Below are 21,725 nucleotides of genomic sequence, written 5' to 3' on the forward strand. Positions count from 1 at the left end.
ACAATCCAAACCTTAACAAAATGATTGTCTTTAATTTTCTCAATTTTGGGGAGTTATATTGACTAATACTCATCATTCATGTGCTCCATAAATTGTAATTAATTAACTGTTTATATTTGAAATTATTTTATTTTATTGTAATTATTTTTGAATATCTATTAATGTAGATTGAGCTATCCTCTCGCAGGAAATAGTACAGATAATATCACACACTTTCAACTGAACTGATGTTTCTCTTTTTTGTGATTGTTTTCCCTATTATTTAATATTGAAAATGGCTATGAAACATAGCCAAAAATTTTATAAATAAAAATATTTAAATTAACTAAGTGATTCTGTTATTAATTAGTTATAATGAATTAGTACTCAGACTGTTACTCTCCAGTCTTCATGTCAGTAATATTGTCACTGGATTACAAAGAGATATTCAGTTGTTTGCAGATGATGCGAGGCTTAAGATGGTTATTAGTAAGAGTTCTAATGCATTGTCTACTCAGGAGAATTGGAATAAGATGGAAAGGTGGGCAACTGAATGTGGACATTAGTTAATACAGCTAAATGTAAGCTTTTGAACTTTGAGTTCCTCAGATGGGATGCTTTATGTGCATTCGGTGGATTTGTACTGGAAAAAGTGGCAGATTAAAGTTTAGAGGACATATTACAAATGTTGTGAAGACAACCCAGAGAATTACTGTAATATTGAGAAGGGACTGGCAGAGATAAAAGAGTAGTGGTTCCATTCTATAAAGCCCCAATCAGATCATCTAGATTATTGTGCTCAGATCTGGTCACTAGGATTTCAAGGGGGATGAAATAACCTTGAAGAGATACAGAAGCAGATGACAAAAATGATATCAGGACTATGTTAATGACAAAGTCATATCATTTTACAAGGAAAATATCAGGAGGGAAGTTATTATGAAGTATGATGCCCAATGTTGGTGATGAGGATGTGAAGTGCAGAGTTTGGTGAATATAAGATGAAGCTGGGAATACGATTGTGACATTTAACCTGTTGAGAGGCCTTTATCGGATTGACGGTGGGATGATTTTTTATATTTTGATAAAATGAAGGAAAGAAACAAAGTCATATCATTTTACAAGGAAAATATCAGGAGGGAAGTTATTATGAAGTATGATGCCCAATGTTGGTGATGAGGATGTGAAGTGCAGAGTTTGGTGAATATAAGATGAAGCTGGGAATACGATTGTGACATTTAACCTGTTGAGAGGCCTTTATCGGATTGACGGTGGGATGATTTTTTATATTTTGATAAAATGAGGGAAAGAAAAAGGGCAGAGGGCCATCCTTGGAAGTTGCAAAGGAAGTAATGAGAAAGAGAGTAAGAAGAAAGTTGTATTAAGAATTATAGGCGTGCATTGTCTGAGCGGGTGATGAGAGTGCAAATAGTGAATGAGTTTAAGGAATGGTATGTGAATTTTGCATTGTCTAAGGAGGATCTCCCAAGAAGAGTTGGTGACTCTTTGGAGGTCTGGAATAGTTTATACAATCAGAACTTTTCATGGAATTGTGGCAGTTTTCAAAAAAAAACAAAAAAAAACAATTCTTTTATGGATTTATTTTAAATTTTCTCTTACAAAATTTAGAGAATTTGTTTTAAATTTTAGGATATTTGGTAGTGATGTATTTAACTTCAGCACAAATTACTAAATGTGTAAAATCAAGTAATAGCACAATTATTTTTTAGGAGGAATGTTATTATGATGATAGAAATATAATTATCAGTATTACAAAGTGAAAAAAAAATTATATTATAAAATGTATGGAATAATTAACATCACGTAATAGAGAAATAACTGATTGCAGTGCTTTTGTCTAGTTTGTACAAAAAGCCAAACTGACTTTTGTGCCATTTTTTCTCCCTATACTTTTGATGTGGTCATGTGTTTCAAATTATTGTAAAGAATGAGAGATATCTCTAAAACTTGAGTAAGCAAAGTTAAGAAGGTTTGAGAACTCAGTTTTTTGCTTATAACATGATGAGTAGTGGATTGGGTTACCAGAGGAAATTGAGAGTACAGTGCAAGTGAATGGGTGTAAGAAGATATTTGATAAGTGTTATATGGGCTGGTGTGATCCCCCCCCCCTTTTTTGATGAATTTTTTAAACTCTCTAATGCCCAAATACTATTAATCTGTACCTACATTTCTATAACGACTCTCTTAAGTTCCATTTTAGTAGCGTCATTTTAATAATTCATTTCACAACAATCACAACACTTGTCAGAGACAAAAGGTTTATGTTTTTGTTCAGTTTATTTGAGCTTCATGTGGTGAGGGTGAAATAGTATGCATCATTGAATTCTTTTGGTCATTTTCTTTTATTGTTTTTAATATTCGGTATGTACAAAACATGTTATATAATTATTAACAATGTAATAAAATTTTGACTCATCATCATCGGCTTCATCAAATTCCTGATATATACCCTCAGTTGATCAAAATTTGTGATGTGTGCTAAGACAAAAGTTTCTAGATTAAACTCCTTTCTCTCCCTCCCTCCATTTTTCAGAAGTTCTGGAATTTCACCAATAGTAGCTCTTGGCTAAACACAAGTAGTAGCTGAAGCAAAAGTTTTTGATTACATTTCTCTCTCTCTCTCTCTCTCTCTAATGTTCCTACCCACAGTTTCAGAAATAGTAACATTTGTATCATGTTGTTTACATTTTTTTTTCCTGTTTTATAAGAGTCCTAAGCAGCATTTGACTTTTTTTTTCCTTTTTTTTTTCTTTTTTGTGTCTAGAAAAAAAATAACTTAAATTATATATCATCATCATCATCATCATCAAATTCCTGACATGTACCCTCAAGGGGTGTACAGGATATGATAGTACTACATGAAAAACTTACATCACCACTAACTTCCTATCTATAATTTTCCTCCAAATCACTCTGTTACGTGTGAAAACTCCAACATTATCAGATCTTATATTTCGCTCTTCTAAGGCACTTTTTACCGTATCAGTTAGTGGTGCCTTGTACATAAGCATGGTGACACTGTAGCACCCCAAGGAAAAAAATTAAATTTTGTTTGTGTTTATAAATAATATCAATGCTTACAACACTATATAAATGCAATACAACATGTTAAAGGTTTCAGCTTATGTTTCGACATTGATTGAATAGTTAATAATTGAAATTGTTTGATTAATGCTTTAGATTACTAAACAAATGCACTGCAATCTAACACAGTGTCGGAATTATCACATTCGGTCAGTTCCGGCTAGATTCACCGATATTCGTTTGCACTTGTCACTGTATGTAACAAGTGAATTTGACACTGCTCAATGAGCAGTGTCGCTAACAGATAAATTATATGCTTGCGCGCGTTATTTCTATGAGATACGAAACTTTTATTATTGGTGTTTGTTTGTGGTGAGGGTAAATCTTATTTTATTCTGTTAAAATAACATATAATTATTTATTTACTATAAATACAAGGCTGAACTATGATGTGTGTCGCCATTGGAAATATGAAAAGAATTATATTTTCTCAATTATTGTTACACGAAACAAATGCACTGCGATCTAATGCATGTTGTAATGTCAAAAGTGACATCACTCATTGAGCAGTCGCTACAGATAAATTGTATGCTTGCGTGCATTATTTCTGTGTACGAAACTTTTATTATTGGTGTGTGTTCTTGGTGAGGGTGAAATATTTATAATAAAGCAATTTTTTTAATATGTGAATTTACTTATTAATAAATTAGTTACTGAAAAAATGAATTATTTTTTCTTATTTTGTATATGCAGCACCCCCCCCCCCACTTAAATTTTTCACCGGCCCCCACTGATATCAGTCCACCTATATCTCGGTCTTCCTCTGGGTCTTTTCCTGCCAACCTGGAAAAGAACATTTGTTTTGTTAATCTTTCCTCTCCTATTCTGTTTAAGTGACCATACTACCTGGATTAGTTCTGATAAAATATATATATATATATATATATATATATATATATATATATATATATATATATAATATATAAGTACTTTGATAGTATTTTTTAAAACATTACAGATAGTGAAATTGTTAGATGTATTTCCTCATGGTGCAAGTACAGTGCTTGTCTTTGAATATATGCCCACTGACCTATCAGTTCTGTTACATGATCCAAGCTTTTCCCTTTATGAAGATCAAATCAAGGCTTATCTTGTTATGCTGTTGAAAGGAGTAGATTACTGTCACCAAATAGGAATCATGCATCGGGTAAGTATATGAGTTCAGAATCCTTTTAGTGTACTATTTATTCAAATAACACACACATTTATGTTTATTCATGAAAGTTATATTCAAAAAATTTAATTTATTAATCATTTTCTATACTCTCCTTCTCCCTCTTTAAATAGCATTTTCACATGTGAGGGTTTGTAGAACTCATATACTAATTTTCCATTCTCATAATAATAATAATGGAGGATGTACTTGAGAGATGTTTTATTTCATAGAATTTTTGCCCAAGTATAACTTGACAAATTGGAATGTAAGAAATGATGACTAGTTAAACATGATACTGATTTCACTTATGTAAATTTTTTATTAACGTAAAATTTTTGGCCCAGTATCAAGGGCATCTTCAGTATGACTAAAATTAAACAACTAGAACAGAAACTGGTACATTCAACAATGAAAACACACATGACCTGCAGATACAGGATATAGAGTGACATTGTCTAAATACATTAAGGTTCTAATAAAATAACTTTAACAAGAGATTTTAAAAAATAAATAAATAGTTTCCATACAGATCCACAAGAGTTTGTCAGTAAGATTAATGCTTTTTATCATCATATCCAATCCACTCTTGAAGTAGAAGAGAACAATCGGATTGCCTTTTCAGATTTCCTGTTACTTCGTCAAAAAATGTTGTTGAATGAAGTGAAAGTGGATGAGCAAATCAGGGAAACTAGAGCTTTTAGGGGTGGCAGGGGGGAAGCTGTTGAGTGGATAAGCAGACATCAGTGAGGCAGTTGAGTGTAAGAATGTTTATAATATGCTACTGGTAACAAACCAAAATGGGATATTAGTATAAAGCATCAGGATAGCGGTCTAAGGGGCTTTTGCAGCTTATGTACACTAATGCCAGGAGCATTCGGAACAGGCAGGAGGAATATTTGGCATTGGTTGGCTCATCCTGGCTAAAGGTTATTGGCATTAGTGAGAAATGGCTAACAGAAGATGATATAGTTAGTGGGATAGAATGTGAAGGATATAGTGTGTTCAGAGAGGATAGAGGGAAAAGAATGGGGGAGGAGGGTTATTGATGATAGCCAATGAACTGCAAACAAAGAGAGTAGTGAGTTCAACTGCAGGACAGTGAAAATAGCATATTTGAGGCTATCTAGTATGAGATTGAGGCCAGCAGAACAAAATATGCAGTTGGATGCTGCTATAGACCAGGGCATGGAAAAGATGATGGAGATAGTATGCAGGGCAATAGTATGCAGAGTGGAGGACAAGTAATTATTACGGGTGATTTCAACTATGGAAACATAGATTGGAAGGAGGATAGGACACACGGCAGGAAGGAAATGGAATTTATGCAGTTACTAAGGGATAATTACCTGAGTCAGCATGTGATGGAATATACTAGGGCTTCGAGAGAGAATCTGATAATTGCATCTGAGTGTTTGTCTATAATGAATATTACCATGTTGCCACCAATTGGTGAGAGTGATCATATAGTCTTGACCTGGGAGGAGGTGGCTAAATGTGTGCAATTTTCAGTTAAGACTGGATTTATGTGGAATTACAGGGCTGGTAAGTATGACAAGCTTAGGAGATTGCTTGGATCAGTACCATGGTATCTAAAATTGCAAGGGCTGAATGTTGATAGTGCATGAGAGATGGTAAAGGAGTGTTTGAGGGAGGTAATGGCAGACTGAATTACCTAGAGTCAGGAGAGTAAATCAAGTTGGAGTTAAATGGATGAATATCACCAGTAAGCTGGAGCTGCAGAAAAAGAAACAATTGTGGAGGGAATTTAAGGAGAAAGATAACATGCACGTATATGAACAGTTCAGAACAGGCCAGAAGGTAACTATTGCAGTAAAAAAGGCAAAAAAGCAGATTATAAAAGGACGTTAGCGATTCAGGCTAAAGAAAATCCCAAACAGTTCTTTCGATATGCTGCAAGTAAAAGAAAGAATGTATATGGCAAAATGATTTTAATGAATGCCGATGGTAGGGAAGTAAGTGAATTAGTCAAAATAATAGAATTATTAAGTGAACACTTTGCAAGAGTGTATCATCCAGACAGTGATATTGTAGGAATGAAGGAACCAATGGCTTATATGGGAATTGAGGTGAATGAAATGGAGGTGAATGGTATATTACAGAACCTTAATGTGAATACATCTGTGGGATTGAATAGTATACCACCTCGAGTCTTACGTGAAGTGGCAAAGGAATTGTCAGTGCCCTTGACCATATTGTTTAATTTAAGTCTCAGCTCTGGGTCAGTCCTGAGGGGTGGAAAGAGGGGAAAATAGTTCCATTGCATAAAGGAGACTCCAAGACTGCTGTTGCAAATTACTGACCAATCATTATATATCAGGAATTGTTGTCAAAGTTTTGGAGAAATTAGTCAAGAGCAAAATACAGGAATGGATAAATAGAAATGAGATGCTGTATTGGGGGCAGCACGATTTTGTGAAGGGTAGGTCATGCCTCAGTAACTTGCTCACATTTTATAATACAGTGACAGCTGAGTTGGACAAAGAAAATAATGGGTTACATTGATGCTGGACTTTTCAAAGGCCTTTAACAGGATACCACATGGAATTCTAATCAGTAAACTGCAGCACATGGGAATGGATATAGGGTTGGTGAGATGGAGAGATATCAGAGAGTAGTTTATTCAGTTATAGAGTTCAAAAGATGGCCTGTGACTAGTGGTGTGCCACAGGGTTCTGTTCTTGAACTGCTACTGTTTAATTTGTTCATTAACAATATAGGAAAGGATCTAAGGGGAACTGTTCAGTTGTTTGCTGGTGATTCAAAGTTCGGTAGAGCAATAGTTTATACATATGTCAGGATGATTTGGATAGATTAGCATACTGGGCAAAGGAGAAAGGATTTTGCATTATGCATTTTGAGGTGAAATGATTACCAGCTGTATTCTGCATTGGTGGAACTGCACTCCAGGAAATTGACAAAGCCAGAGAGACTTAGGAGTGTTAGTGGATAGCGAGTTAAAGTGTATGGGGCACATAGAAAAAGTGGCTAAAACAGCTCATCAGATCACTTAGTTACTGAAGAATACTTTGACAAGCAGGTTATTGTTCCTCTTTATTGATCCTTGATAAGACCCCGTCTTGACTACTGTGCCAGGGTTTCTTGGAGATGTGGAGGAAGAGGCAGAGAGGATCTGGAGGGGGAGTGACCAAGATGGTAGCAGGTCTATAGAATGAAGCTTACGAGAACGAGTTGAAGATTTGTGGTTACAGAAATTAGTTGATAGGCAGAAAAGGGGTGATATGATTGAGATCTGCAAATTACTGAAGGGATTTTACAAGATTAACTAAGATGAAATTTTTCAGAACAGGTCTGGTGGTGGGAGAACTAGGGGCTATCCATGGAAACTGAGAGAGGGTGTAGTTAGCAATGGTGTTAAAACTAGGTTTTTTGCTTGGAGAATAGTGAATGAGTGGAATAGATTGCCAGAGTCTGTTGTGGGTGTCATGGCCGTGAATGAGTTCAAAGCAAAGTATGATAGATACTGCGCAAATATTGGATAGTTCTTGACACGATGTTTAAGGTATCCCTTGATGAGTCTAAGGACTCCTTGGAGTTGCCCATACTAATAATAATAAATAGTACTCTCTGGTGTCTGTCCATCAGCCAACCCTTTCCTTGCTACTAGCCTAATATCCATTCCTATCCTATCCAGTTTTTGTAATAGTTTTCCATGTAGTATTCTCTCAAATTCCTTGGCAAATTTGAGCATTATTTGAGATAAAAGGTAATGGCTACACCTGATAATGGTGTAGCCATTACCTTTCATCCAGTTCTGCTGTCACTTTATTATAAAATGTGAATACATTACTAAGACAGGACCTACCCTTTAGAAGGGCATGCTGCTCATTATCGAGTATTGCATCCCTATCCGCCGACTGTTGTATTTTACCTTTCACCAACTTTTCCAATACTTTAACAACCACTCTCAGTATATTAGTTGGCCTGTAGTTTGCTACCTCCATCTTGGAACCATGTTTATGCAATGGTACTATCTTGCCCCTCTTTCCACTCCCTTGGAACCCTGCCAGAGCTGAGACTTAGATTGAACAACTTTGTCAGAGGCAATGCCAATTCTCTTGCACATTCACATAGTACATGGGCTGATATGCCATCCATTTTTTAATTTCCTCAAAACCTCCTGTTCCTCTTCCTGAATGTTGATATGCATCAGCAACTGTAAAATCACCATCTGGATGATACACCTTTGCAAAATGACCACTCAGCAACTCAACTATTTATTTTGGTTCAGTCACCTTCCTACCATGAGCATTGTTTAAAGTCATTCTACCATAGTAATTTTTTTCTTTTACTTGCTACATAATGAAAAAATTATGTTTACTGGGTTTACTTTGGCCTGTTTGGCTAATTCTCTCTCATAGTCTAATTTGGCCTCCCTTACCATACTAGTTACCCTTCTTGTTTGCTTGCACTTTATACTGCTCATGTGTATGCTGATCATTTTTTTCTTTATATTTCCTCCACAATGTTTTTTTTTTTTTTTTTGAAACTCTTGCTTTATATCCCAACTCATCCACTTAATTCCTCCTGACCTTGGGTATACAGTCTGATACTGCCACTCTCAAGCATTCTCTGACCACTTGCCATGCACCACTGACATTCTTTCCTTGTACCTTCGCCATGGCACTGTTCCAAGATGACTCCTGGGTCTTTCATAATCACCAGCATTATAGTTGAACATAAACCCCTTATTAATAGAGAACTCCACATGTTTGGCAACTACCCAAAACACGATCGCATGGTCTCTCTCCCCAATTGGAGGCAGAGCGTCTACCTTGGTTATGGATACATCTTCTGATGCTATTATCAGATCCAACACCCTCAAATCTCTTGTCCCCCCTCTATAACATATTGTTTCATGTAATTATCCCCTAGCAACTGTGTAAATCTAACTTCCATCTTGCCATGCCCCCCCCTTTCCTCCCTCCAATCGATGTCCCCATAGTCAAAGTCTCCCATAATAATAGTTCAGCCTACACTCATTGTGCTAATCTGCCGATTTCTATGGACTCCCCCCCCCATGTCTATAGCAGCACCCAACAATGTATTTTGTCCTATTTGCTTCTGTCTCACACCAGACAGCCTCAAACAAATCATCTCCCTCAGATCTAATATCCTCTTTAATTTTTAATTTTGTTGGTTGTAATTTTGCATCTATCGTCATCCATACCTCACCTCCTGTCATTTGAAATGTTTTTTTTTGTTATCATTGAACCATTTTTATTGGCGAAATAATTTGAAATGATGATAATAATTCCCATTTGTTTAATCAGATTTAATATTTTCGTTGCATTTGTACAGTCAAATGCAGTGATGTCTCATTCAGTATTGGTTAAGAACCTGGATTGGAATCCTGTCTAGAATGTGAAGAACATTTAGTAAGGGCTTTTGAACTGAAGGTGAGGTAACTGGTCTGTAAAATGGAAATTCAAGCCAAGATGGCTGGAATTTTCCTCCTAGGTTTTTTTTTCTTTCCTTTTCTCTCTTCTGCAAGATAGACAAACTGTATAGAGAACAGACTCTATAATAACTACTAATTTTGGTGAAAGAGTTGAACATCCCATCAGTATTTAAATTAGGTTTATGAAAAATCAGATTACTTGACCATGTAATACCTTTCGACTTAAGAGGTTAACAGAAGATGAGATTAAATATATTTAATTCGACTGGACTGATAGCATATCCACTCTCCTGCAGGCTGTGGGGATCAGATCCCCCTGCAGACATAGATATTTGTGATGTCTTTAGGTAGTAGATGAATGTCATTTCTCAGTATGAGACTACCATGTTGCTTATTAGACTTAAAATGGGTTGCAAAAGTTCCATTTTTGGTCTCTAAAGCAGGGTGCCCAGATTATCTACCCCAGTAATATTAATGTACTGTGGGTTTGCAACCTTTTGTGGATTGGAATGACATAGAAAATAATAATCCATTCAATATTATCATTATATTATATAGCAATTTGTTGAGATTCTTACAAAAGGTTTGTATGTATAATGCCGTTCTCATCCACCAAAGGTTTCTGTAAACCAATAGTGCATTCTACCATGGGTAAGCTAAGAATTTTTTTCCCTATTTTTGTTAATTTTATATATATATATATATATTTTTTTTGTATTTTTATTTATTTTTTACATAGTCCAGAAACCCAGCTCTAGAGAACAAACATAGATCTTTTTGAGGCCTCTAATAAATGGGGAGGTGGTGTCACACCATTAGAACCTGCAGCCTGTTAAGAGAACAGATATGCTAACCACTTGGCCATCCACACTGGCTATATATATATAGGTCAAAAGTTTTTTTTTACCTTGGGGATAATACATATTAAGGATACCAAGTAATTTTATAAACTTGGTTTTTTTACTCCTTCTCCCAAGTAAGCAAAACAGTTAAGTTTGCACCTGAACGTAGTTCAAGTCTAAAGGTAGTGCAACACCAGGACAATTTTATATATATATATATATATATATATAAAATTAGAGGCAGGAAAAGGCTACATATGAAACATTGGTTGCATGACAAGTTCTGACCAATCCAAAATCCAATCTAACATTGAAAAATCAATCATTCCGATTTTGGTTCTTTGAATTTTTACATATTATCTGAATGTTGTACTTGAACTAACATGACATCTGAAAAAATTAGAAATCTGTTATTTCAATGAGTTTTAGCTTTGTTTGTTATTCAAACATCATCATCATCATCAAATTCTTCCTGCCATGTACCCTCAAAGGGTGTACAGGATATGATAGTACTATATGAAAAATTTACATCATTACTAACTTCCTATCTACAATTTTCCTCCAAATCAGTCTGTTACTTGTCAAGACTCCAACATTATCAGATATTATATTTCTCTCGTCTAAGGCACTTTGTACTATATCAATCCACCTATATCTTGGTCTTCCTCTGGGTCATTTTCCTGCCAAATTGGCAGAGTGTTCAACAAGTGTTCTTGCCAACCTGGAAGAGAACACTTGTTTTGCTAAACTTTCCTCGCCCATTCTGTTTAAGTGACCATACCACCTGAGATTAGCTCTGCTAACGCATTCCTGGATGCTGACAATGTCAAGTTCTTTCCTAATATCCTCGTTTTTAATATGATATTGCCATTGATGCCATCTGTTCATGTCTCTAATCTTTCTCAGAACTCTCATATCTGCAGTCTCTAGTCTTTGGTCAAGTGTTTTACTTCTGACCCAGTTCTCAGATCCATAAGTTAAAACTGGTTTGAACACTGTCTTGTATACAGCTAGTTTAGTGTTCTGACTAATTTCTCTCTTATTCCATATAAATTTATTCAGTTGACTTCCTACCATTCCAGCTTTGTTGATTCTGTTGTCTATTTCTATATTTAATTTACCATCTTCACTAAAAAATCGTGCCTTAGTAGCTGTAATGTTTTACTTGTTCCACAGGTTCTCCATTCACAACACAGTTGACATTTTCAGTGATTCTACCTATTTTCATTGTCTTTGTCTTTTTATTGCTGACCTTCATACCATATCTATTACAACAGTTATTCAATTTAGTCAGAGAATCTTGCAGACTTGTAACGGATTTATTTAGAAGTATAACATCATCCGCATAAAGCAAAGAGCTAATTAACATCTCCAATTTTGATATCATGTTTAATACCACTTTCCTGCATAATGTGATCCATATAGATAACGAATAACAGAGGGGATAATGTACATCTTGTCTCACACCAGATTTACATTAAACCATCTTCCTGTACTTTCTTCAATTCTAACTGCTGACTTACAACTCAAATAAAGACTAAGTATTGCTTGATATAATGCCCCATTGACACCATATAACTGTAGCGTATTGAATAGTATCTCTCTTGGCACCTTGTCATATGCCTTTTCCAAATCGACAAAACTTAAATACAGATCTTTGTTATATTCCCATGATTTCTCCACTATTTGTCGTAAAGTGAAGATCTGATTCTGACAGCCTCTATTTGACCTGCATCCAGCTTGTTCTTCACCAAGCTTTTCTTCCTATACTTGCATAGATCTTACCAGGAACACTCAGTACGGAAATACCTCTGTAATTCTCACATTCAGTTTTATTTCCCTTTTTATATATGGGTACTATGAGAGCTCTACTCCAATCAGCGGGAATTCGTCCCTCTGTCCAGGCATTCTGAACTATGCAGTACAGCCACTGTAAGACTTTTATACCACCATACTTCAGCATTTCTGGTCGAATATCATCGAATATCTCCTGCTGCCTTTCCATATTTCAAGCCTTTGATAGCTTTTCTACTTAAAGTATGGATATGTATTCCTGACTGCATGCCTGGTCAGTGTTTTTTACCACTGTACTGTCATCAGTGCTTGTTTCATTTAGCAGTTTTTCAAAGTAATTACTCCATACTTCAAGGATATCTTTTTCTCCCATTTTTATGTCACCTTTATCATCTCTAACTCCTTTTACAGCACTCTTTCCTCCATTCCTAAGCTTCTTCAACAATCTCCAGAATATTTTGCCACCTTCTTGATATTTATTTTCTATGTTCTTGCCAAAGTCCTCCCATGACTTTTGTTTAGCTAGTTTTACACAGTGTTTCGCTTTCTTACATTTGTCTCTATATTCTCTACGAGCACAAGCTGACTTATTTGCCAGGAACTTTTGATATGCTTTCTTCTTTTCCTTCACTGCCTCTTTAATTTCCTATGTCCACTATGGAGTTCTAATTTTTCTATCCTTGCAGACAACTTCACCACATGTTTCTCTAGCTTTCCATTCCTAAGCTTCTTCAACAATCTCCAGAATATTTTGCCACCTTCTTGATATTTATTTTCTATGTTCTTGCCAAAGTCCTCCCATGACTTTTGTTTAGCTAGTTTTACACAGTGTTTCGCTTTCTTACATTTGTCTCTATATTCTCTACGAGCGCAAGCTGACTTATTTGCCAGGAACTTTTGATATGCTTTCTTCTTTTCCTTCACTGCCTCTTTAATTTCTGATGTCCACTATGGAGTTCTAATTTTTCTATCCTTGCAGACAACTTCACCACATGTTTCTCTAGCTGAATCAATCAGGGTTTTCTTCAAGGCTTGCCAATGAACTCCAAGGTTTGGTTCCTGTTCTCAAACGCTTCCATTTTTTCTTCAATAAACTTTGTGTATTTCAGGTGTCGCACGGATTAGATCGTCGGCTTGTCGAGAGCTCCTGAAAAGATCAGTATTATTTTGTGTTAACATTAGATATTTTACCAGAATTTTAAGTAGTATTGTTTGCTTTTTGTTTCTTGGTGTGTCTGTGCAATTTTTGCGTGTTTTCTGTTATTTTAACTATTATTTTTAAGAAAAGATAGCGTACACATGGCACCGATAAAGAAAAAAATGGCGGCCAGGTCGCCATGCTTGCTTAAGAGTTTTGATGTAAAAGAATTTATGCAGTGTGCTGTCTGTGAGATGTATGCCTTGCGGAGAGCGGTGGGAGTCTGGTTAGAAAGTGATAGTGGAGTTAATATGTGTAGAAAGTGTAAAGAGAATGAGGACTTCAAGCGTGTTTCGTGTATCGAGACTGATATCGTTAACGGTAGTCAGAATGCAGAAAATGGCGGTGTACTAGAGAATTGCGTGGTAGTGCCAGATAGGTGTGAGAGCGTCGCTGAAAGTGTAAATGAAGGTAGAAACACCGAAGGAATGGATGATTTGATCGATAACGAAAATGGTGTGATAAGTGCGAGTAGCGAAATTGCCCGTTTAAATGGCGCGATACACAGAGCCAAACGACAACTGGAGCGTATGCAAAAATGTGTGTTGAACGTACCGACAAATAACCGGCGGAAGTCTGTGACGGCAAATAATAGAATGTACGTAAACGTCAATAAAATGAAGGAGCGAGTGCTGTATGGGGATTTGCTATTAAGAGGCGTAATAATTGAGAGTTTAACGAAGTCGTACCAGCCGGGTGCGAACATAAAGGACGTCAGCGAATCTATTCGACTGCAAAAACAGAGGGTGAAAGAGATGATAATAGTGGCAGGAACGAATGATTTGAAAGAGGACAAAATGGAAATGATAGAGGATGTGAGGGAGTTGTTTGAGGTAGCAAAAGAGAAGAGTGAGAGAGTTAGGATGGTGAGTATCTTACCGCGGTATGACAGCGAAGTGTTTAGAAGGAGGGCCATAATTGCCAATGACTTTATGCGTGGGTTATGCATGGAGAGTGGTGTGGAATTTGTGGATGTGTGGAATGAGTTCGATGGGCGAAAGGACTTATATAAGATGGATGGGTTACATTTGAATGGAGTTGGTGTACGGAGACTTGAAAGAGTGTTGATGAATGATGTGGAAGTGGATGTACAGACTCAGGGAAACTAGATTTATTAAGAGGGGGGGGAGTAGATATGCAGACTTTAGGGGGGGAAGTTAAGTGTATGAATGAGTATATTATGCCCGGGCGAGTACGACGGACAACAAATCAGAATGGGATAATTAGTATAAGGAATCAAAGTAGGGATGGGACAAATGGGCTTCTGCGATTTATGTACACTAATGCCAGGAGTATTAGGAACAAGAAGGAAGAGTTTTTGGCCATGGTTGGCACTTCCAGGCCACAGGTTGTCGGTATTAGTGAAACATGGCTGACAGAAGATGATAAAGCTAGTGGGATTGAATGCGATGGGTATAGCGTGTTCAGGAGTGACAGGGTGAATAAAAAGGGGGGAGGAGTGTTATTGATGATAGCTGATGAGCTTCAGCCAAGGAGTATAGAAGTTGAACTGCAGGATGGGGAAAAAAGCACATTTGAGGCTGTTTGGTGTGAGATACAATCTAGCAGAACAAAATATACAATTGGGTGCTGCTATAGACCGGGTGATGGAGTGGATGGTGGGAATAGTATGCATAAGCAAATAGAAGAAATGAATGGAAGGAGGGTAATTATTATGGGTGATTTCAATTATGGTAATATTGACTGGAAAGAGGAGAGGGCACATGGGAGGAAGGAATTGGATTTTATGCAGTTATTAAGGGACAACTATCTACGGCAACATGTATTGGAAAATACCAGGGGGCAGAGAGTGCTGGACCTAGTAATTGCAACTGAGAATGTGGCTGTAACGAACATGACCTTGTTGCCACCAATTGGTGAGAGTGACCATAAGGTCATGACTTGGGAGGTGGCTAAAGGAGTCGAATTTACAATTAAGACAGGGTATATGTGGAATTACCGAGCTGGTAAGTATGACAAGCTTAGGTGTGTGCTTGGCTCAATGCCATGGCATGTAAAACTGCAAGGGCTGGATGTTGATGGTGCATGGGAGGTGGTCAAGAACTGTTTGCAGGAGGCAATGGTTGACTGTATACCAAGAGTCCGAATAATAAATCAGGTAGGGGTTAAATGGATGAATAACACTATTAAGCTTGAGCTGCAAAAAAAGAAACAATTGTGGAGGGAATTTAAGGAGAAGGGTGACCATCAGGTGCATGAACAGTATAAAGCTCAGGCCAGGATGGTAACAAGGGTGGTAAGAAAAGCAAAAGCAGATTACGAAAGGAAATTGGCCATGCAGGCTAAAGAGAATCCCAAACAGTTTTTTCAATATGTTGCAAGTAAAAGGAAAAATGCTCATGGTAGAATGATCTTAAAAAATGCTGAGGGTAGGGAGGTAACTGAATCAGTCGATGTTGTGGAATTACTGAGCGAACACTTTGCAAGAGTATATCATCCAGGTGGTGGCTTTGCGGAAATGGAGGAACCAACAGCTTATACTGGAATTGTGATGAATGAGGTAGAGGTAACTAGTCTATTACAGAACCTCAATGTCAATACATCTGTGGGATTGGATGGTATACCAGCTCGTGTCGTACGTGAAGCGGCCAAAGAATTGTCAGTGCCCTTGACCATTATGTTTAATTTGAGCCTCAGGACTGGGTCAGTTCCAAGGGGGTGGAAAGAGGGGAAAATAGTTCCACTGCACAAAGGTGGTTCCAAGGCTGCTGTTGAAAATTACCGGCCAATCAGCATAACAGGAATCATTATCAAGGTCTTAGAGAAAATAGTCAAGAGGAAAATACAAGATTGGATAGAAGAAAATGGGATACTGTATCGGGGACAGCATGGTTTTGTGAAGGGTAGGTCATGCCTCAGTAACTTGCTCTCGTATTATAACACAGTGACGGCTGAACTGGATAAGGGTAATGGGTTTACAGTGATTCTGCTGGACCTTGCTAAGGCCTTTGACAGGATACCACATGGAATTCTAATCAGTAAATTGCAGCATATGGGAATGGACATAGGGTTGGTGAGATGGATAGGAGGGTGGTTGACGGAGAGATATCAGAGAGTGGTTTACTCAGGAGTAGAGTCCACAAGACGGCCTGTGACTAGTGGTGTACCACAAGGATCTGTTCTTGGACCACTGCTGTTTAATTTGTTCATAAATGATATAGGAAAGGATCTGAGAGGAACAGTTCATTTGTTTGCTGATGATGCGAAGTTGGGTAGGGCAATAGTGAATGCAGATGACGTCAAAATTTTGCAGGATGATTTGGATAGATTGGAGGTCTGGGCTAGGGAGAATGGATGTCAATTTAATGTGGCAAAATGTAAGGTTATGCATTTTGGGGTGAAAAGATGGGAGGCAGTTTACTGCATTGGTGGAACCGTGCTCCAGGAAATTGATGAGGCACGAGATTTAGGAGTGTTGGTGGATAAGGAATTGAAATTTAGGGGACACATTGCAAAAGTGGCCAAATCAGCTCATCAAATCACTTGGTTGCTGAAGAATACGTTGACAAGCAGAGACAAGCAGGTTATTGTTCCTCTGTATCGAGCCTTGATAAGACCTCATCTCGACTACTGTGCTCAGATTTGGTCACCTAGGTTTCTTCTTGATGGGGAGGAGGTGGAGAGGATCCAGAGGCGAGTGACCAAGACGATAGCAGGTCTGTGGAATGAACCGTATGAGAACAGGTTGAGGATTTGTGGGTTGCAAAAATTGGTTGATAGGCGGAGGAGGGGAGATATGATTGAGACATTCAAATTACTGAAGGGTTTCTATAAAATTAATTCAGAAGATATTTTTGAGAACAGGGCTGGTTGTGGGAGGACTAGGGGACATCCATGGAAACTGGGCAAAAGTGTGGTTAGTAAAGGTGTTAGAGCTGGGTTCTTTACTTTTAGAGTAGTGAATGAGTGGAATGCGCTCCCTGAGTCTGTGGTGGATGCTGTGACAGTGAATGAGTTTAAGGCGAGGTATGATAGATACTGTATGAATGTCGAATAGTTGTGATGAATATGATTTGGGGCCTCCCTCGATGAGTCTAATGACTCCCTGGAGTTGCCCGTAATAATAATAATAATAATAATATTTTAGTCTACAGTTCATATCTGAGAGCTGCTCAAATTTTATTCGCTGTAAAACTTTCTTACATGTTATTCTTTTCAATATGAAATTCAATTCAATCCTGCTCAAGACTAAATAGTGATCACTTCCAATTTCAAATCCTCTGTACACTCTGGTGTCCTGCACCATGGAGAAACCATCACTATCAACAATAACATAGTCAGTGAGACTTTTCATATTCCTTGCCTCTTCTCTTCATGTGAATTTATGCACATTTTTATGTTGGAACATGGTGTTAGTAATAACCAGTCTATGTCCTGAGCAGAAATCCAAGAGATATTTGCCATTATTATTAGCTTTGCTCTTTTCTCCAAATTTTCCCAAAATATTTTTGTATCTCTGACGATCACTTCCTACTCTGCTATTTAGATCCCCAACAAGGACCAACGTTTCCTTTTTCATTGTGTCAGTTGCTTTTTCTAAAGCCTCAAAAAATTCCTTTACTTCTACCTTAGTAGAACCTTCTGTGGGATCATAGGCACAAATGAGTCTCATTGTCCAGTTCCCCATTCTCATATTTGCCCACATCACTCTGCTTGAGACTGCCTGCCATTTAAGAAGATTAGCCTCGTATTTTGTGTAGAATACTATGGCTACTGCTTCTTTTCCTTGATTGTCATTGCCTGAATATAACATATTGTTTTAATTGCTCAGAAAGATCTCACCAGTTTTTGTCTTTTTTGTTTCAATTACCCCTATTATGTCCATCTGGTACTTATCTAATTCCTCAGCTAGCTCCATTTCTTTGCCATTCAGGCTTCTTATGTTGATAGTACCGATCTTTATCTCTGGTGATGTTGAGTTAGGGTGTGTTTTCAGATTTTCAGTTATTCAAACATTGAACCTTCAATCTTAACATCTAATTATGCCAAATAGCCAATCTCTTGCAGAACTAAGGAGGTTGAATGTCATAATCATGGTATAGCAAAATGAATTTTTAAAAAAATGAATGGAATGGAGAAGACATTTGATTTTAATTCTGATCCATTTTTAGAAAAATTGAAGTTCTCAATAAATATAAAATATTACCAAGTAAGATTAGTGAAATATATATTTATTTTTTTAAAACTTTTTTATTACTCATTTTTTATGATTAATGAAACCATTTAATTTTTTTTTTTTTTTGTATAATATGTATATTGGACATCAGGATTTGAAGCCAGCTAATTTACTTGTTAGCTCTGCAGGATGTTTAAAGATAGCTGATTTTGGTCAAGCAAGAATCTTTGAAAAAGGCACAGGAAGGAACTATAGTCATCAAGTTGCAACAAGGTAAAAAAATACTGGTAATGAAAATAATTATTATTTATTATTATTATTTACATGGGTACTCCATGGAGCCAAAACATTCATCACGGGAGACCCACAATATCTATTTCCACAATACCTATCATATATCTCCTTAAATTTATTCACTGGTGAAGTGCTCACAACCACCTCTAGCAGTCTATTTCACTCATTCACCACTTTTCAAGTAAAGAACCTAGTCCTCACACTCTTACTAACCACACTGTTAGACAACTTCCAAGAGTGAGCCCTTGTTTTCTCCCTATTCCCCTAATGTATTGAATAATTTCTTTTGTCAATCCCTTTAGTGCAGTGCTTTCCAAACTTTTCATGTTGGTGACACACTTTTTAGACAAACATAATTTCGCGCACAGTAATTCAGTCTGATGTGCCTCTCATGGGTCACGTGGCCAGATCAGATGTAGTTTAAGTATATGCTTTTACAATTATATTTTGTATAACTTTTAGAAGGTTTATTTAAAAATCTCTTCCTGTTCATCCGATACCGGGTTAATAAAAATTCACTATTTATAGTTAGTGATTAATCACTTACTCCTTTTAAAACTGATCCCATCATTACTATACCAAGCAACTCCTTTTGATATTTGATAAGTTCAAATATCATATAACTCCTTTAAAGGTTGATAACTAATATTTAAGGAATTGACAGCGTATACTAGAAATATAGATTAAATAAACTTTAATATATACTTTCCGATATTTCGGCAAACGTCACATTGCCATCTTCTTGGGAACTTACTAAAAGACACGTGCACACAAGTACTAATAACAGCAAATGAGACTGAAGCTAGGAAGCTAGCGTTTCCTAAAGTCCTGATGGTGCCCCCTGGCGGGCTATATTGGTAGTTCTTGGCCTTTGGGCTGAAGTTCTTCTGATAAAAGTTTCCCAAATTTGGGGCAGTTTCATGCATCCAAATTTGTTGAGGTTTGGCATGTTCCTAAGGGCCGAGGCTGATTCCATGAATAGTCTTTCATACTTGAACTTGCTGGGTGTATTACTGTGGCTTTCTTCCATCTTATTCTGTGGCGAGTATCCAGAGCGTGGTCTGCAAGCCCAGAGTGGCTATACTGGTAAAATCGGATGTAATCCTTGTGTTCTGAGATTCTGATATTTGCTGTCCTGCCTGTTTGGCCAAAGTAGGACAGTTTACAGCTGCAAGGGACCTGGTATACACCAGGCAGGTCTAGGGGAAGTGGTTGGTCTTTGGTGGAGCGGATAAGGGATGCCAGTTTTCTATGTGGTCTGTAACAAGTGGTCAAGTCATGTTTTTTTAGGATTTTATTGATTTTTTCCGAGGTGCCCCTGATGTAGGGAATCGTGATAGATTTAGAGTAATCTTTTTTGTGAAAGTGAGGGGGTGGTGGGTTGTGGATAACTGGGTTAACCTTACACTCCAACATAATGACATAATGGTCAGTTTTGATGTCTCCTCCCTATTCACGAATGTCCCCCTCAAAAGAAACCTTAGAGCTAATCCAAGCTAAATTTCCTCCCGATATCTCAGCCCTATTTCAGTTTACAATGAACTCAGGCTATTTCGTTTGGCAGGAAAAATTCTACAAACAGATAGAGGGGACAGCCATGGGTTCACCACTTTCCCCACCCTTGGCCAACTTCTTCATGGAGATGTTTGAAGAGAAAGCCTTAAACTCAGCCCCACAAAAACCTACCATATGGCTTCGCTACGTTGATGATGTTTTCGCTATTTGGCCACATGGCCCGGATTCACTCCTCTCCTTCCTAACACACTTGAACAACCAACACCCTAGAATCAAATTCACCCTGGAAAAAGAGAAAAACAATAACCTCCCCTTCCTAGACACACTAGTCACCCGCCAACCTGATGGAACCTTGGTTTTCTCAGTTTATAGAAAACCCACCCATACAGGCAGATACATTCACCAACAATCCCCCCCCCCTCACAACAATATGGAGTTATTAAAACATTATTCAACAGGGCAAAAATAATCTGTTCTAATGATCAAGCCCTAACCACTGAACTAAATCACATCCGTGACACTTTCTCAGCCAACGGCTACCCCCTCCAAAAAATCCAAAAAATACTTAACCCAGTTATCCACAACCCACCACCCCCTCACTTTCACAAAAAAGATTACTCTAAATCTATCACGATTCCCTACATCAGGGGCACCTCGGAAAAAATCAATAAAATCCTAAAAAAACATGACTTGACCACTTGTTACAGACCACATAGAAAACTGGCATCCCTTATCCGCTCCACCAAAGACCAACCACTTCCCCTAGACCTGCCTGGTGTATACCAGGTCCCTTGCAGCTGTAAACTGTCCTACTTTGGCCAAACAGGCAGGACAGCAAATATCAGAATCTCAGAACACAAGGATTACATCCGATTTTACCAGTATAGCCACTCTGGGCTTGCAGACCACGCTCTGGATACTCGCCACAGAATAAGATGGAAGAAAGCCACAGTAATACACCGCAGCAAGTTCAAGTATGAAAGACTATTCATGGAATCAGCCTCGGCCCTTAGGAACATGCCAAACCTCAACAAATTTGGATGCATGAAACTGCCCCAAATTTGGGAAACTTTTATCAGAAGAACTTCAGCCCAAAGGCCAAGAACTACCAATATAGCCCGCCAGGGGGCACCATCAGGACTTTAGGAAACGCTAGCTTCCTAGCTTCAGTCTCATTTGCTGTTATTAGTACTTGTGTGCACGTGTCTTTTAGTAAGTTCCCAAGAAGATGGCAATGTGACGTTCGCCGAGATATCGGAAAGTAT

General features: G+C 37.5%; 1 protein-coding gene across 9 annotated transcripts in view; it reads left to right on the plus strand.

Annotated features, from left to right (window-relative positions):
- LOC150102349 (cyclin-dependent kinase 20-like) overlaps positions 1-21,725 on the plus strand; it is a 162,187-nt gene that overhangs the window by 61,099 nt on the left and 79,363 nt on the right. For all 9 annotated transcript variants that reach the window (XM_090399289.1, XM_090399288.1, XM_090399290.1 and 6 more), the window contains 2 exons: positions 4,043-4,231; positions 18,803-18,924. In XM_090399289.1, the coding sequence (XP_090255415.1) occupies positions 4,043-4,231; positions 18,803-18,924 (311 nt within the window). The remainder of the gene's footprint in view (positions 1-4,042; positions 4,232-18,802; positions 18,925-21,725) is intronic.

This window comes from Typopeltis vanoorti, chromosome 10 (genome assembly GCF_054136105.1).
Source record: "Typopeltis vanoorti isolate ZY-2024b chromosome 10, IOZ_Tvanoo_1.0, whole genome shotgun sequence".
Lineage (NCBI taxonomy): Eukaryota > Metazoa > Arthropoda > Arachnida > Uropygi > Thelyphonidae > Typopeltis > Typopeltis vanoorti.